General features: G+C 42.7%; 1 protein-coding gene across 2 annotated transcripts in view; it reads left to right on the forward strand.

The window, feature by feature from the left end:
* The window catches only part of snx16 (sorting nexin 16), a 25502-nt gene continuing 7866 nt past the window's right edge, over positions 1–17636 (forward strand). For both annotated transcript variants that reach the window (XM_007896769.2, XM_007896768.2), the window contains exons 1-6: positions 1–179; positions 2348–2813; positions 6996–7082; positions 12023–12171; positions 12870–12939; positions 14089–14225. In XM_007896769.2, the coding sequence (XP_007894960.2) occupies positions 2433–2813; positions 6996–7082; positions 12023–12171; positions 12870–12939; positions 14089–14225 (824 nt within the window). In that variant the 5' untranslated portion in view covers positions 1–179; positions 2348–2432. The remainder of the gene's footprint in view (positions 180–2347; positions 2814–6995; positions 7083–12022; positions 12172–12869; positions 12940–14088; positions 14226–17636) is intronic.

The raw sequence follows: 17636 nt of genomic DNA on the forward strand, positions 1-17636 counted from the left end.
GGCTGTTCTGGGCGGGGACACCGCGGCACTCGTGCTGTTTGCAGCAGAGCCGCAGTGTGTGTGTGTGTGTGTGAGAGAGAGAGACACAGACACCCACAGACTGTGTTGTGCGCGGTCTCTCTTCACTGGAAACAAACCAGTGTTGTTGCCACGTTTGAATGCAGTGACTGCACCTCCAGGTGGGTGGCGGCGGCGGCGGCGGCTATTATTAATTTATTTGTTTATCGTTGGCTACAATTTGTTTTTCCTGCATATGTGTATGTGTGTGTGTGTGTACATATACAGTAAAACGTGTACAGTATATATTTATATACACACAGAGAGAGCAGTGTGTGCCCCCCCCCCTGTTAGTCAGTCAGTCACAGGATCAGGGCGGCCTCACCCCCCCCTCAGCTCCAGCAGTTGGTATCTGTTCCTGTAATAACTAACCCCAAACTTTCCCCCTCTCCCAAAAGGGATAAGATGGCATCAACAGCGTGAAAAAGGGTTTATAAACCACCTCCAGCCAGACTCGGCTGGTTTGCAGGGTTACTATTAACTGGGAGTCCTTAATCCAGGTAAGGGATCACTCATTTTGGGGGATCCCTTCAGGGTTGATGGTATATGTCGGTTGAATGATTACCACTGTGATCAATCGTCCTCGTGTTCGAATCAGGGCTCTGTCGTGTGGCCTCGAAGTGCTTCACAGGATATCACTGTAAAATGGTGTGGCTGTATTTGTTGGGAGAAATTGTACGTTGAGCTGAGACTGTGTGCCCCATCTGTATGGTACAGCTAAGGAATTGAGCACCAAAATCACCCCCCCCCCCTCCCTCCCTCCCCCAGAACATTTTTTTCCCCCCCCACCCTCACCCCCCCCCCCCAAAAAAAAGCCAGCTCATTGCATCAGGAATAATCCACAGTGTGGATTGAGGATAAATAAATATAGTGAAAGGCTCGCCACACCTCTCATCATTGTGTGTGAGTAAATAAGATGAACCGGCTTCAGCTCACAGTCAGCGAGCTGCCTTTACACTGCCTTTCCTTATATTAACTACATCCAGTTCTTCTGTACTTCGTCCCTTGTGCTTGTGACTTTAGCCGGTGCTGTTGGTGACTTGCATCTATTTTTTACAGTTCTGTAAGTGGAGAATCGCACAGTTCCATTCCAATTCCATTGGAAACAAATCGGAGCATAATGTCTTGTACCAAACATCTTGCTTAAAAGAAATGTAATTCTCCTGATGGTTCATTGCGCAATTGCACTCCAATTGCACATGTGGAACAAGCAGTTCCAGATTGATCTTAGCATTTGCTGACTTACTTAGTTTATTCTTTCAATATTCTTGGGTGAGTGGGAGGAGACCGTATATTCGGATGTGGGAATTAACTAAAGATCTTGCTTCTGAACCCAGTCAGGTAATCACTGTTGAAGCAAAGGTTTTGGGTGATTGTGTTTAGCTGTGACGGGCCCTATGGGTTAAATGGTTTATTGTTATTTGCTAGCAAGAATTGTTCTTTAAGAATTATTATTTGGATGAGATACTGGGGGGGTGGTGTTGCTCTTCTATAGCTTAGAATCGTAAAAAATTGCAGTTTAGAGAGAAATAATTTGGCCCTTCGAGTCTGCACTGGCTCTCAGAGCAAGCAGTACTTTCAGTCCTACTACCGTGCCCTATCCCCATATTCCTTCAAACCTCTATCTTTCATTTATCTCTATCTTGAAACCCACAGTTGTCCCTCTACCACTTTACTTGGCAGAGCATTACACGTTTCAGCATCTCTATCCCTGATTAGTTCATGCCTACCTAATTGCTAACCTGTTCTCATATTATTGGCCTGAAAAGTTTACCCATAACTGACGTAAGGCTGACCAGTTTAAAATTTCCTGGCATACTTTTAGCTTCTTGAACAGTGGCACCACCTCCTAATGAAGGAATTGCGAATTTATTCACATCCTAGTACTTGATATGCCAAAATGCCAAATTGTGCTAGCTTGCTACTATTAAATGCTCAGTGTTTGCATCTATAACAAACACCTTGGATTCATATGGCACCTTTTACACAGGATTGTTTCTCGGAGCGCTGGGCCTACAGAGGTAGATGGAAGCGAGTATTTTCCGTCTATAGTTTTAAAATACTGCAGTATTTTGTACTTAGAACTATATGTTTTACACCAGCTTAATGTCAAAATAATTCAGGGTAAATTTGGGTTTGAATTTGGCCGCAATGACTTAACCTTGTCGTTATATGACTCTTAATAAATGTGAGAAACTGTTCTGCAGACTTTGAAGTTGATCGTCTCTATGAATACTTTTTATATTGCACTGAACTTGACCTGTTCTGTTTCACTTCTTGTTTTGTACAGTTGTAAAAAGGTGAACCTATCTAGTTTGCCATTGCTTGGTGCCTGGCAGAGAAAAACTGGTAGCTCCAAGAGTGCCAATAGGAAGATGGCTGCTTCATTTGTTCCTGTGCCCTTACCTTTAGGAAATTCCTCTCCTGGAACAGCTACAAGCAAAAATCGTAGGAGTTCTTCGCTCCAGTCGTTGGGCAGTGCGTCCACAAGTTCAAATTCTTCAAGAGGTTATTTGGACGAATTGCATTCTGGTGGCTTCAGAAAGACTGTTACTTCTGATCATTTAGCTTCTGCTTCCTCTGCAACTAATAGTCCTTTAGTAAGGACCAAGCTCAATGGTGCAAACTCATCCATCGAATACTCTCCCAGACCCACAGGGTCTGAGAATGACACTGATTTGGTGAACTGGGAAGATAGACCTGCTACACCTACACTATTGGGGTATGAGGTTATGGAAGAAAGGGCAAAATTTACGGTAAGCTTTTACATGTTTTTTTGCATGCTTTTAGGAATAATTATCTATCTGGATTGTAGTTGTACATTTCATACACTTTATCATATCCAGTGTTAGATTAATGTAATGCTCTTGTGCCCCTTTTGCTGCTATTAAAGTAACTTCAACAACATTTTATATAAAAATGCAGTAGATATCTGAACCTACTAAGTAATAGTAGGCCTTATACACTAGTCCTCCTCTACACCCCTCCCCCATCATTTTGACCCCAGTTTGGAATTAGCAGAAGTAATAGCAACTGAAAAATAGTCTGCACTTCCGATTTATTATCAGAATCTATTTTCTTTTTTTGCAGTCAGCCGGGCATCTCTCATGTGCAGAATAATATTATTTTAATAATACCCTTATATTTGAGAGAGGTTGCCTCAAAGGAATTCCTGTATAGGAATGCCTAATATTTTTGTAGGCAAAAATAGCAGTCAGTTCACGTATTGCAATATACCCTGAACAATCATGAACTAAATGACCAATTCTTTGTGGAGGATTTGCTGGCCAGGACAAAGGGAAAAACTCACTAGGCTTATTTAGTATATTGTTGCCAATATATTTCTTGTGACAGATGTGCACTGCATGTTGTAGCACTTTATCCCACTATGGGTTTAGTTCCAAATGTTTTCTCTGAACACAACCTAAGGAGAGAACTGTAACTGTATTCGTATTTCAGTTTCAAAGTTGGCAAAGCATGAACTTTTTCATATGCTGCCAAAGCACTTGAAATCTTAGTAACAAAGCAAAAATTGTTTGACACTGTACTGATTAATCTGTACAAGTTGTAGCTTTCATTGACTACAATGAACTTTTTTTTAGGATGCTAATTAAAGTGGGTTTTGACTTGTCTCCAAACGGGCAGCTCTTAATAAATCTTTGTAATTCATCGGAATCAAAAGTCACTTTTTGGTTTTGTTGCTAATTTTGTGCAATTTGCTTATACCAGGTTTGCAGGTTAATTTGATGTGGATCTTGGACTGCTGATTGCTAGCTTTTTAATTCAGAGAGGATTGGCAAGCAAGCCACCCTTAGCACAATTTCTTGAGAAGGTAGAACAGAAGTTAGGACTTTAGCCGAGCAACAAAAAAAAAGGATAATTTAACTTCAGCAAAACTTTTATGTTGCTTGCAAAGTAATTTAATAAAAAGCACACTAATCTTTGCACTTGATATACCACTTTGTCAACATCTCAACCCACTTCACAGGATACCGTAGGATGTACAGTAATTGTATTTTTGTAATATTGGGTGAGTGGCATTTTACAACATTTACATTTTTTGTTCTGCAATAAATATGTTGTTTCTCTTCCTGAGTATGAATAACTTTTAAGAGCATACAAGTGATTTCCCTGAGCCAGTGCTCACTCTCCCAATACCTCATCAAGCAGCCATTGTTCATGTCAGGTTGGCAGGCTGTTCAGCAGCCAAACCTGATCCTTTCCTCTTATAATGTCTGCACACGCTGGATAGCGATTAGGAATGTGAGCTCTAGCCAGTGTTTTTCCTTTTCCTAACCCAGAATGTTAAAGCCAGTGTTAACACACAAACCGGGCTGACATCAGCTAACTCGGCCCAGACTGGGATTCGAACCTACGATTTTTTTCAGGTCGGCCCGTATGGCTTAGTGACTCGCTGAATAAACTTACTGGGTCAGAAGATTTTGTATCCACCAAAAATTGAGTGAACTCTTAAGGGCTTAAAATCATGTTTTCCGGATGTCAGAGAGGAGTTGTGATATGCACAAATTTTAGCTGCTTGTGAGAGTAGGACTTAAAATTATTTTTTTTCCACGTCTTACCTGATTTGGGGAAAATATAGCTCACCTGAAGCCATTTAGAAGTTGCACCAGAATCTGGAATGTGTGTTCTGACTGACTGACTGAGGTCTTGTTTTCTTACCCTAGTCCTCGCACTGTTTGTGGGATGAACCTGATTTTTCCACTACTAATACATGCTGCTGCTGTTGTTAATGTATGAGTCAGTTTCATTATTCAACACAAGTATGTGTGAGGAAGTGTGGTTTATCTTTATCTGAGAACGGTTTTGGTAGGTGCTAAAAGTTGCACATCTGTCACAAGCAATGCAACTGTTTGACTTGAATAATAACTGTGTGGACTTAACCCTGGTCAGCTGAGGGATACAAGGTGGTTAAATGTTCCATTTTAATCAAATGCCAGAGTGAAATCTTAGTAAGATTGGCCCACTCTTAAGGTTTTTCACACATTTTGAGAGTTTCATAATGTAAATGGGTGATGCTTGGAGATATTCATTGCCCTATAGATACTGCTGGTCTAAGTATCCTAGAGATCATTTCCTTCATATTCTACATTTGTCTGTATCCAACAATCTGCATGCATGTTAAGTACAGAATATGTTGAGACATTCTGTTTTTGGGTATCATTTTAAGAGCTTTGCAATAACAATCCAAATACTGAATCACTTGATAACTTGATGAAGCAAGTTATGTTTTTACCCAATGGATTATGTAGGTTTGAAAAGTAATAAAGTAACAATTATCCTCATATGATATAACACCTTAACTTGCAATCGGAACGTCTCAGAGAGCTTCACAAGACTTAATGTAAGCTCTCTTGTAGGCGAATTCAGTATCCAGTTTGCACACAGCAATGTTCCACAAACAGCCACGCAGTGAATGTCCAATGTTATCTGAGAGATTGTCGGCCAGGACACCCGAGTGAAACTCCCTTCTCTTTTCTAGTAGTGTCATAGGAACATAGGAATAGGAGTAGGCCATTCAGCCCTTTCAGCCTGTTCCGCCATTTAATAAGATCATCGCTGATCTGTACCTCAACTAAGCCTTTCAAATGCAATTTCCCGTTTTCTCCCCATATCCCTTAATATCCTGACCTACCAAAAATCTGTCAACCTTCCTCTTTATTTCTTTTTAAGGTGTGGATGGATCCAGTACCCACAGCCTTTTGGGGGAGAGAATTCCATATTTCTACCACCCTGAGTGAAAAAATGCTTCTTGATTTCACTCTTATAAATGGCCTGGTTGAAATTTTAAGACTATGCTTCCTTGTTTTGGATTCCCCCACCAGAGGAAATAGCTTCTCTGTGCCATGGGATTTTTATCTGAAGGATGGCATCTCCCGACAATGTAGCACTAGGTTACTAGAGAGAGGAGCGTTTTCCCTTTTAGGACAAGACAATAAAAGCACAAACTCAGAAGGAAATGGCAGCTGACTTAATCTGAAACTATTGAATTCTAAGTTATACTCCTTGGAAAATTCAGTACAATAGACGAATCATGGGTGAGGAAGTAAGTGAACTCTTTGACATCTTTGTCAACCTCGATGGAGTATCAACACTGGATCCTTTTCCGGTGGGATAAGAGTTGTGGTTAAAAAAATAACCTGCAGTGTTTACATAGAAACTGGTGGCCAATTGGAGTCGCTCCACGTGATTTTGTACCTATTAGCTTTTGTGATTGGCTTCCCTGAGAGTTGCCAATCTCGTTGCTCATCCCTTTAGTGATTTTACTAAGCAGCTCAGAAGCTGCAGAAATGATCAACACAATCCCAGGGGGATTTGAAATGTTGTAGGGATATTGTCAGAACTTTCTTCTGATCCCAAAAAAAAAAAACCCTACATTTTACCTTTTTTTAAAAGCAGAATTGTAGATAACTGCATTTGGAAAGCAAAATTTAAGAAACTCCCTAACTGGAGCATATATGATTTGACATTTCAACAGAATTGTAATGGTGTATTAAACATTGATTGAGTCATCTTGTGGGTGAGTCCAGAACTGGAAGGCATAAATATAATTGAGCCAGTAGCGTATCTAATAGGAAGTTTAGGAGGAACTTCTTCAAGAAGAGGGTAGTAAGAATGTGCAGTACTTAATAATAATGTGTGGAACTCATTGTCAGAAACTGGTTGAAGCATTAACATATTTAAGAGGAAACTTAAGGGAGAGCAAAATAGAGAGAGATATAGGTAAAAGGAATAAGGGATGGAGGCTCGGGTAGAGTATAAACAGCATTTTTTTTAAATGGTTTCAAAATTCAAATCAACTTTTTTTTTATTTTAAAACATTTTACAAATGTAATTGCTATACAGATGCATTGTTTCAATCCAGGTTAAGTTCAAGTTTGTTCTGAAATCTGCTGGTATGGTTTGTTTTTAAAATCTAGGTTTACAAGGTTCTTGTGAAGAATCACCTCGCGGAGAACTGGGTGGTGTTCAGGAGATACACAGATTTCTCACGACTGAATGACAAGGTGTATAATCTGTTCTCAGTTTTCTGTTAAAGTTCATGGATTGCAAACTTATCTCATTTTAAAGCAACGTTGAAATAATAATAATTATCTTTATATTTGCTATGGCGCCTTTCATGTCAGGAGGATGTCTCAAAGCGCTTCACATGACGTGCTGTAAAGTGGAATTACTGTGCTTTTTGTTTTGTGGCAGCCAATTTGCACACAGCGATGTCCTACAAACAGCAATGAAGTGACTGTCCAATTGTTTGGGGGGATTGTTTCACTGGATACCCAGGGAAACTACCTTCTTGTTGAATAGTACAGTGGGATCTTGTAACATCCACCTGAATGGGCAGACAGTTTAACATTTCATTTGAAGGACAAGAAATGTTTAATATTTAGAAATATTTAAGTTTGTGTAGATTGAATGCAAAAAAAAGTTGTTCCAGGTGAATTACTACATAATGCCCAAATTTTATAGTTTCCCATTATACAAAGTATGATTGTATCCTCTCTGGATCGTGGGATGCGCTCTTTTAGTTAAGTATGTTCAATGTTTTGAGACTATTCTGCGTGAAGGGTGCTATATAAATGCAAGTTGTTGTAACTAAAAGCTCCCCAAAATTGAATGATCTTTTTTCCAGGTTAAAAGGTTGAGGAATATGAGAAGCTTTTTATGCTTCAGGTACTAGGTTTGATTCCCAATTTTAGTGTAAAAGTTGTAATGCAAAGCAGCCTTGCCCAAGTGGCTAATTTTCACCTATTCAAGCAGTGGAACTCCACAGGTTATTTAACTTGAGATATGGTGAGACTGTATCACAATCTTGCCCATCATCCGAATGTACATTTTTCTTGCTTATAACATCGGGGTAGGAATCTGAGGGTAGGCAAAGCAACTCCATCCTCACAGTTCTGTCTAACACTCAACAAGACAGGGATGAGACCTTGGATCCTTCATTTTCTTTAATGCCCATTGCTCCTTCCACCTGAGTGCATTTCATCCGTTCAACTCTCATGGTGCTCAAGTTGCACTTGTACCAATACTAAATTCAACCGCTCACATCCTCAACCCCATCACTCTTATCCTCACCAGGCTCCAGTGGCTCTCTGACTCAAGATCCCCACCACTACAAATCCTTTTGCACCCTACACCTCTGACCTGCTCATACTCAACACCAGCTTGCATTTATATAGTGCCCTTCACGTGGGGCAGCTTTCTGGAGCATTTCTTTCACCCCACTCCTTTACCCATTCTCTTCGTTCAACAAACACAGGCTTGCTGCACGTCCTGTGTCATGATCGGTGACTGTTTTCAGCCACTATCTTGCTAAACTCTGCAACTCCCTGCTTCTGCATTGCCCCTCTTTATCTTTAAATCCTACTTTAAAACCTCTTCGACTGTACCTACGGTCAACTCCCCTTCTCCTTTCTCATTCGTTCAGTGTCCAGCCCCACCACTGTGAAGCATTCCCAAGACATTAGCTTAGGTGAAGGGCACTTTATAAATGCAACAACAACAACAACAAGATTCCATTTATAAAGCGCCTTTCACGTCGGGAGGACGTCCCAAGGCGCTGCACAGTTGGGTCATGACCCGAGCAGGGGGGAAATGGTCAGGGTGAGGGGAGGGAAGGGAGGGAGCGAGGAGGGGGAAATGGTCAGGGTGAGGGAAGGGAGGGAGCAAGGAGGGGGAAATGGTCAGGGTGAGGGGAGGGAAGGGAGGGAGCGAGGAGGGGGAAGAGAGTCGAGAGGGGAGCTGAAGGCACGGTCAAAGAGAAGTTGTTGTTACCTTGGTTCTTGTGAATTCAAACTAAATCTACCTCCTACTTTAGCACTTGTTTGATCACATGGAGGCAAAAGCTGATGTGCTATGCTTGAGTTTGTGCAACATATTCACTGGTGAAAATTAACCACTGGGCAAGCCTGCTTTACAACATGGAATATGTACTCTTACTGGTTTAAATCAAATGGAAACACCAATTGTTGGCTACCGTGTGACTATATGGTAGGAATCTTAGGCACTAGTTTATCTTGCAGCAAAACAAAGGCCCTGAATTAAACGGTCTCTAATTTCCATAGATACAAGTGTAATGAGTTTTACACTTCAAATCTTTAAAAACATGAGGTTTAACATTGCTGTTGCCTAACGGGAGTGTTAATGTTGTATTCTGGGGTAGGAAGAATTGATTTTAAAAATGTTCAGGTTCTAACCATATGAAGAATGGTATATAAATGCAAGTTGTTGATTACAGCTACAGATCTGTACCAGTCTGAATCCTTATCCCCCTCCTGCTCTATCTCCTTGGACTTCTCCTCTCTCCTTTCCTCTCCCAAACTCTCCCTCCACATCCACTTGCCACCCACGTTTATGGCCACCCACTCGACCTGGTGATTACCCGAGGCCTCAGTGTCTTGGACCTCACAATCACAGACAAAGCCATCTCCGATCACCATTTCATCTCCTTTAACTTCTCAATCCCTCTCCCCACCACCACCAAACTCACCTCCTGGAAAAAAATCTCCCCACAATCCCCCTCTGCTGCCCTGGAGTCATCTGAATTCCTCCCCCTCTGACCTTCCGCACTGATTTATCCTCCTCGCTGACTCTCCTCCACAACTCCCTCTTCACCATTCTCGATGACCTTGTCCCCTTCACCTCCCGAACCACCTTCTGCTCATGAACCTCACCCTTGTACATTAGCCACCTCCACTCCCTCAAGAGGCAGGTGTGGGCTGCCGAATGCACCTGGCTCAAATCTGATCTAATGGTCCAGTGGCAGATCTGGCTGGACCACATCAAAATGCACCACTCCGCACTCGCCTCCACCAAATCATCCTTTTACTCCAAGATAATCTTGGAGGCGAAGGACAATCCCAGGGTATTATTCTCCACCACCTCCTCCGCCCACTCTCCCATGCCTCACCCAATCTCTCCTTAAACTCTGACTGTGAGGAGATACTGGATTTCCTTGAGTCCAAAATCGAGGAGATCCATTCAGCTGCCTCCGCCTTCCCAACCGCCACTCCCTCCCCATCTCCCTGCCACACTCCGATCCCATCCCTCTCTCCATTTCTTCAAACCTGTCTCCCCCTCCTCTTTCATCACCAACATATCCAGCATGAAATATACCACCTGCTCTCTTGATCCCATCCCCACCCCTCTCCTTACCTCCCAGCTCCACCTCCTCGCCCCTCTACTCTCCGACACCATCAATCTCTCCCTATCATCTGGTACTGTTCCCATCCCCCCAAAAAAACCCCAGCTATAATCACCCTCATTCCTGAAAAAGCCATCCCTGGACCCATCCCTGTTTTCTAACTACTGGCCCATCTCCAACCTCCCTTTTCTTTCCAAGATCCTTGAAAGAGTCATTGCTTCCCAGCTTCGCTCCTTCCTCTCCTACTGCTCCCTTCACCAGCCCCTCCAATCGGGTTTCCATGCTGCTCACAACACAGAAACTGCTCTGGTCAATGTCACAAACAACATCCTGTCCATCTGTGACCAGGGCTCCCTCTGCCTCCTCATTCTCCTTGCCCTCTCTGCTGCATTTGATACCGTGATCCACTCAATCCTCCTCCACTGCCTCTCCTCTCACCTCAACCTTCAAAGTTCTGTCCTTGAATGGTTCAGGTCTTATCTCTCACACCGTCTCCAATTTGTCTCCACCAACGGTTTCTCTTCCAGCCCCCCCACGTCTTGTGTGGTGTTCCTCAGGGCTCTGTCCTTAGTCCCCTCCTCTTCAACCTCTATATGCTCCTCCCTTAGTGACATCATCCAAAGACATGAGTTCAACTTCCACATATACAGGGATGACATCCAACTCTATCTCTCTGCCTCCCCCCTCTATTCCAGGACAACTGATGTCCTGACAGACTGTCTGTCAAGCATCCAGTACTGGATGAGAGCCAACTTGGACAGCTGAATGTCAGCAAGACCGAGGCCCTCCTGATTGGCTCACGCCAGCGCCTCCACACCTCAGGCACTGCAGCATCAGCATCCATGGTTGCACACTCCACCTCACCAAGCCAGTCAGGAACCTGGGAGGCTTGTTCGATCCTCAACTGTACTTTCTCCCTCATATCTGTGCCATGACCTGCTCTGCCTTCCCCCACCTTTGCAACATTGGCCAACTCTGCTACTGCCTTACCTCTCAGGCTGCCAAAATCCTCACATACGCATTCATCACCTCAAGGCTCAACTACGGAACCTTCCTCCTTGTTGGCCTCCCCAACTTTTCCCTCCACAAGCTGCAGATCATCCAGAACTCTGCAGCTTGTGTCCTTTCCTGCACTAGGCTCCGTGACCCCATCACCCCCACCCTCACCCGACTCCACCGGCTCCCTATACCTCAAAGGATAGAATTCAAAATCCTCATCTTCACTTTCAAGGCCCTCCACGGCTTTATCCCCTCCTACCTCTCTGACCTGCTAATCAATCTGTCTGCTCCCTCCGTTCAGTCAGGCTCCAGCCTGCTCCACGTCTCCCGCCCTACCATCGGCGGCCGGGCTTTCAGCCTCTCTGCCCCCACCCTCTGGAACTCCATCCACAATCTCTTTGCCTTGCTCCCTCCCTTGCCTCCTTCAAGGCACAACTCAAGACCCTCCTTTTTGACCGTGCCTTCAGCCTCCCTCCTACCTCTCTACCCTCCCTCAGCCCAACGTTGCCCCTCCACACTCGGGTCCTGATCCCTGACTGTTCAGTGCCTTGGGACGTCCTCCTGATGTGAAAGGCGCTTAACAAATGTAAGTTTGTTGTTATGTAACAATGCTTGCATTTGGCATAGCACCTTACCACATTGAAACTCTTTCACTTTCATATAGTTTGTGTGACTTTTGTTCATGGATAAAGGAGAGTAAGGAAAGGAGAGTAGTTCTGACAAGGAAGGTAATTTTCTGCAAAGTAACTCTTAATAGAATGAAGATGTCTAAAATTCTTTTCATCTTCTTTAAATTCCTACCAGCTAAAGGAGATGTTTCCTGGTTTCCGCCTAGCACTTCCACCCAAGCGTTGGTTCAAGGATAATTATGATCCTACTTTCTTAGAAGACCGACAGCTAGGACTGCAGGCATTTCTGCAAAATCTAGTGGCACACAAAGATATCGCAAACAGGTATTGTGTTTTGGTATTGTGGACTATTGGCTGCTGAATGCTGGAATAACTATCCTATTAATCTCCTGGTATTTGCTATCATAAACATAGTGTCAGGATCAAGGTTCACGTTGATGCATTAGTTCAGGTTTTAAGAATAGTTCAGTTGGAACCCATTTATTCAGTGGTTTGGTTACGTAAATTTAGATGCCTACATTATCACAGGATTCTCACCTATAAAACCCCCACCTTCTTCCCCCCTCCATCCGTCACTCTAATTCTTGCCAGGCTCCACTGGCTCGATTGCAGATCAGATTGATTTAAGATCCTCACACTCACTTACAAACCACTTCATGCCCTAGTACCTCCCTACCTCTCTGACCATGGTGAATAAACACAAAAAAAGCAGTTTAGACGTGTAAATTCTTTGCATTGGTTGCACTTGTATTTTGTCTTTAAAAAGGTTAGGTGTTAAGATGAAAAATCTTCAGTTTTTGTAATAATGTAACACAGTTTACATTTACGTAGATGCTTTCATGTTGGGAGAATTTCTCAAATCACTTACCTCTGCGGTTGGGCACAACCTACCTGCCTACCAGAGGTTTTTGGTTACAACTGGGGCTAACTTATGCCCAGTGGAACAAATTCCCATTGAAATACCATTGTTTTAATTGTTTCAAAATAATTGTCTTTGCTGAAGTAACTTTTTTCCTTTTCAGCATGGCAGTGAGGGAGTTTTTATGTCTGGATGAACCACCAGGTCCCTTTGATAGCCTGGAAGAGAGTCGGGTAAATTCAGTTTCTATTCTTTTATGACTACAGCATGTTAACCAAACCTGCTGAAAATCCTTGTATTTGATATATCGACTTTCACGTTATTGAGCGGAAAAATGTCTCAAAGCACTTTGCAAGGTTTTATTGTGAAGTGTAGTTACTGTGTATTTTGTAGGCAAATGTGACAGCCAATTTACCCAAAGCAATGTCCCACAGACTGCTTGAAAGTGAATGATCATTTTTGGCTGGGGGGATTATTGGCCAGGACACCAACCTCTTGTCAAATAGCACCATGGGATCTTTAACATCCACCTGAACATGCAGATGGATTTAACATCTCACCCAAAGGACAGTACCTCCAAAAATGCATCATTCCTACTGGAACTGTATTGGAGAGTCAGCCTGGGTTGAGTTCAAGGCCCTGAAGTGGGGTTTAAACCCACAACCTCTGACTCAGATGCAAGCATTTCTGTATACAATAATGGTATTGTTTTTGTGGACAGATAAGCATTTGCTGAACAAAGCAGAAATCTTTGGAGTGGGTGAAATTTATACTGTGGCTGCCGATGCATTCTTTAAACTTCAGTCTATTTATAATTGATGACCTTTTTAAAACGTGCAGTCAAACATTAACTATTTGTTTTTTGAGGGGGGAGTAGAGAGTGAAAGGAAAGCAAAATATTCTGAGACATTGATGTTAATGTATTCTGAGACATTAATATTAATGTATTCTGAGACATTAATATCAAATTGCATGAAAGTAGTGGGTTGTTTTTCAAATATTTTGTAACTCTTTATTCTCTCAGTTAACTTCCAATCACTTGTTTTGGAAATGTTGGCTTACTGCTGAAAGCCTGTCTTCAGATTGGTTTTGCAGCCAGTATAAGGCCCAGGCTCATGGCATTTGATGTGCTTTGCCATTTTGGCACAACCTTCTCCATCTACCAATGCAGACCTGTAGTCAAATCAGGAAACATATGTCTCCAGTAAGCCTACTTGGTAGTGGAAGTGGTGGTAACCTGACGGGGTCTGGCTGACTAAACCCATTTGTTAAACATGAGACACAAATGAACAGTGATCACTATTGTGTTGGTTCCAAATATGGTCACACATTGTGTTAAAGACACAGCTTATCACACTTTTCATGATGACTTCCCACTACAGGCTTTCTGTGAAACATTGGAAGAAACTAATTATAGACTTCAAAAGGAACTCGTGGAAAAGCAAAAGGAAGTTGAAACTCTGAGGAAACTACTGGAAGAAAAATGCCTTCATATAGAGGTTTTAGAAAGCAGATCAAGGTACTGTGACATGTCATTACTTTCTTTTTTTCCCCATTTTCACATTGTTTCAAACTTAATATATATCAGCAAGCTCTTCCTACAACTCCCCATTGCCAATTCTTTACACTGTGCATATTTACATAATACACAGTATAAGTAATAACAGCCCTGGGATACCCTGCTGGTCACCTAATTTCATTTGATGCAGCTCCATGCAAAACTGCAAGTTGCTTCTTTTGACTTACAAAGGGAGCTTTATGTACATGGGCTGATGACTGGTAAATGGAGTTCAATATAGATAAATCAAGTTACTGAATATAGGAGGATACACACCATGAATGGGACAGAAATTGTGTGATGCTTTGACTCACTAAATCAATGTAAGGGTGGGGTGGGTGTGAGAGAAGAGGCTTCAATTGTGTTACTTAGTAGTTTCCTTGCCCATCCTTGCCCAACTCCACTGGCTTTCCATCACACAGAGGATACAGTTCAAGATCCTGGGCCTCACCTTCAAAGCCCTCCATGGTCTTGCTAACCCCTACGTCGCTGACCTCCTAACCCCCTACCATCCTGTTCGCTCCCTCCGCTCAGCGGGCTCTGGCCTGCTTTACGTCCCCCGCCTTGCTCGCCCCACTATTGGTGGGTGGGCTTTCCGACACTCTGCCCCACCATCTGAAACTCCATCCCGTAGACCCTCCATCTCTCCCCCTCCCTCGCCACCTTCAACACCCACCTCAAGACCCTCCTCTTCGACCATGCTTTCGATCTCCTTGCTTTCCTTCCCCACCCCGACCCCCAGCTCGGGTCCGTAACTCTGTCTGTCCAGCGCCTTGGGACGTCCTCACGACGTGAAAGGTGCTATACAAATGTAATTTTGTTGTTGTTGTTGTTTCAAATGAGAAAACTGTCTGGAGTGGGAAAAAAGTAGTCTATATACCACTTTGAGGTGCCCACATCGTGAGTGAAATTGACTCATTCCAACAGAAATTGGTTAACTGAGAAGTGAACGTTTGATTTCATGTCTTTCATGGTTTGACCATTTCAAATCTACCTTGAGTTTCCTTCTTGCTGTGATCTTAGTGTTGTGACGAGATACTGGTGGACACTTGACATCCATCAATGTAGGAGTACTGAAGCCATACAAAGCTTAGCAATTTAGCATTGAGTGTGTTTACAGACTAGCACTCCCTTGCAGCTGAGTTCCAACACATAGCATTTTGTATTTCTTTTGCAGATTTCTGATGCTCTTAATGATTCTAGTCAGGTTATCTTGTGTCTACCAGAACTAATTGTGGTGTGCGTTTACAATTGCATGTGTTGAAATGAGCACTGATAATCTTGCACTAATGATCATAGTTTCTGGTATGCCTTATGCACAGTTTGTTGAAAACAAACAAAGGCATGTACCAAAGCACCAATGATTTATAAAAAATATATTATGACAGTAACATTATCACATAGAATCATACAGCACAAAAAGAGGCCATTCAGCCCATTGAGTCAGTGCTGGCTCTTTGAGAAGAGCAATGTAATGTCAATCCCACTCCCCAGCCCTTTCCCTATAACCCTGCAAACTCGTCCTCCTCAAATACCCGTCCACCGGGTTTTTAAAAGTTGTTATTGAATCGGCCTCCACCACCCTTGCATGCAATGCGTTCCAGATTCGAACAACTCGCTGCATGAAAACATTTCTTCTCACCTCCCCTCTGCTTCTTTTAGATACTATTTTGAATCTGTGACCTCGAGTCACCGACACACCCACCAGTGGAAACTGTTTTTCCCTTTCTAACCTATTAAATCCCCTCATGATTTTGAAGACCTCTATCAGGTCTCCTCGTAACCTTCTTTGCTCCAATGAGAATAATCCCAGTCTCACTAGCCTTTCCTCATAATCAAGGTCCCTCATTCCTGGTATCATCCTTGTAAATCTCCTCTGCACCTTTTCCAATGCCTTAACATCCTTCCTATAGTGTGGTGCCCAGAACTGGGCGCAGTATTCTAACTGAAGCCTAACCAGTATTTTATATAGGTTAATCATAACCTCCTGACTCTTGTACTCTATGCCCCTATTTATAAAGCCTAGTATCCCATATGCCTTTTTTACAGCTTTATCTACCTGTCCTGCCACCTCCAAGGATTCATTTACCTGCACCCCCAGGTCTCTGTTCTTTTACCCCTCTTAAGATTGTATTACCAGCCTATATTGCCTCCCCTCATTCTTTCTACCAAAATGCATTACCTCGCATTTCTCCACATTGAAATTCATCTGCCATGTGTCTGCCCATTTTACCATTCTGTCTATGTCTTCCTGCAGTTGGCTACTATTCTTTTCACTGTTTACCACCCCACCTAACTTTGTGTCATCCGCAAACTTGAAAATAATAATAATAATCCTTGCATTTGATATAGCGCTTTTCACGTCGGGAGGACGTCCCAAAGCTCTTCACAGAACACACCGTAAAGTGAATTGACTGTATATTTGTGGGCGAACGCGGCAGCCAATTGCGCACAGTAATGTCCCACAAACAGTCGTAGATTAAAAATGACCAATTTATTATTGTTTTTAGTTTTGGAGGGAAAATTGCTACTTGCTATACCCAAGTCTAGATCATTTATATATATATATATATATATATTAAGAAGAGCAGTGGTCTTAATACCGATCCCTGGGGGATGCCACTGTACACTTCCCTCCAGTCAGAAAAGCAGCCGTTCACCACAACTCTCTGCTTTCTGTCTCCCAGTCAGTTCTGGATCCGTGCTGCCACTGTCCCTTTTATACCATGGGCTTCTATTTTTCTTACAAGTCTTTCATGTGGCACTTTGTCAAATGCCTTTTGAAAGTCCATATAAACTACATGAACTGCACTACCTTTATCCACCCTCTCCGTTACCTCATCAAAAAATTCAATTAGATTTGTTAGACAAGATTTGCCTTTCACAAATCCGTACTGGCTGTCCCTAATTAACCCATATTCTTCTAAGTGAAGATTTATTCTGTCCCGGATTAGTCTCTAACAACATCAGCAACAACTTGCATTTATATAGTGCCCTCCACGCAGAGTACAAAGCGTCTCAGAGCGCTTAACAATGGCGGAAGCTGACTCCGAGCCTCCAGCATTTGGAGAAAAAAAACTTATCCCTTAGCATTTCTTGAGTACTCCATCTCCCAAGTGTTTTAATACCATTTTTCCATTACTAGTTTGTCTCCAGAGATTCTTAGTAATACAATACAAATGTACATCTATACAGCATCTTTCAGGTAAGGAGGATGTTATAAGGCACTTTACAGTCCTGGCTTGGCATGTAAGCTGGGAGGGTATATTAATATAGTAGTGTATAATGACCAGGGTTTTGACTCCGGTTGAATCAGCTGTTTGTGCTGGAGCACCTGCTGAAAGAAAGGCTGGAGGCAAACAGATGATATTT

Source organism: Callorhinchus milii, unplaced genomic scaffold, assembly GCF_018977255.1.
Source record: "Callorhinchus milii isolate IMCB2004 unplaced genomic scaffold, IMCB_Cmil_1.0 Scaffold2, whole genome shotgun sequence".
In the NCBI taxonomy this organism is placed as follows: Eukaryota; Metazoa; Chordata; class Chondrichthyes; order Chimaeriformes; family Callorhinchidae; genus Callorhinchus; species Callorhinchus milii.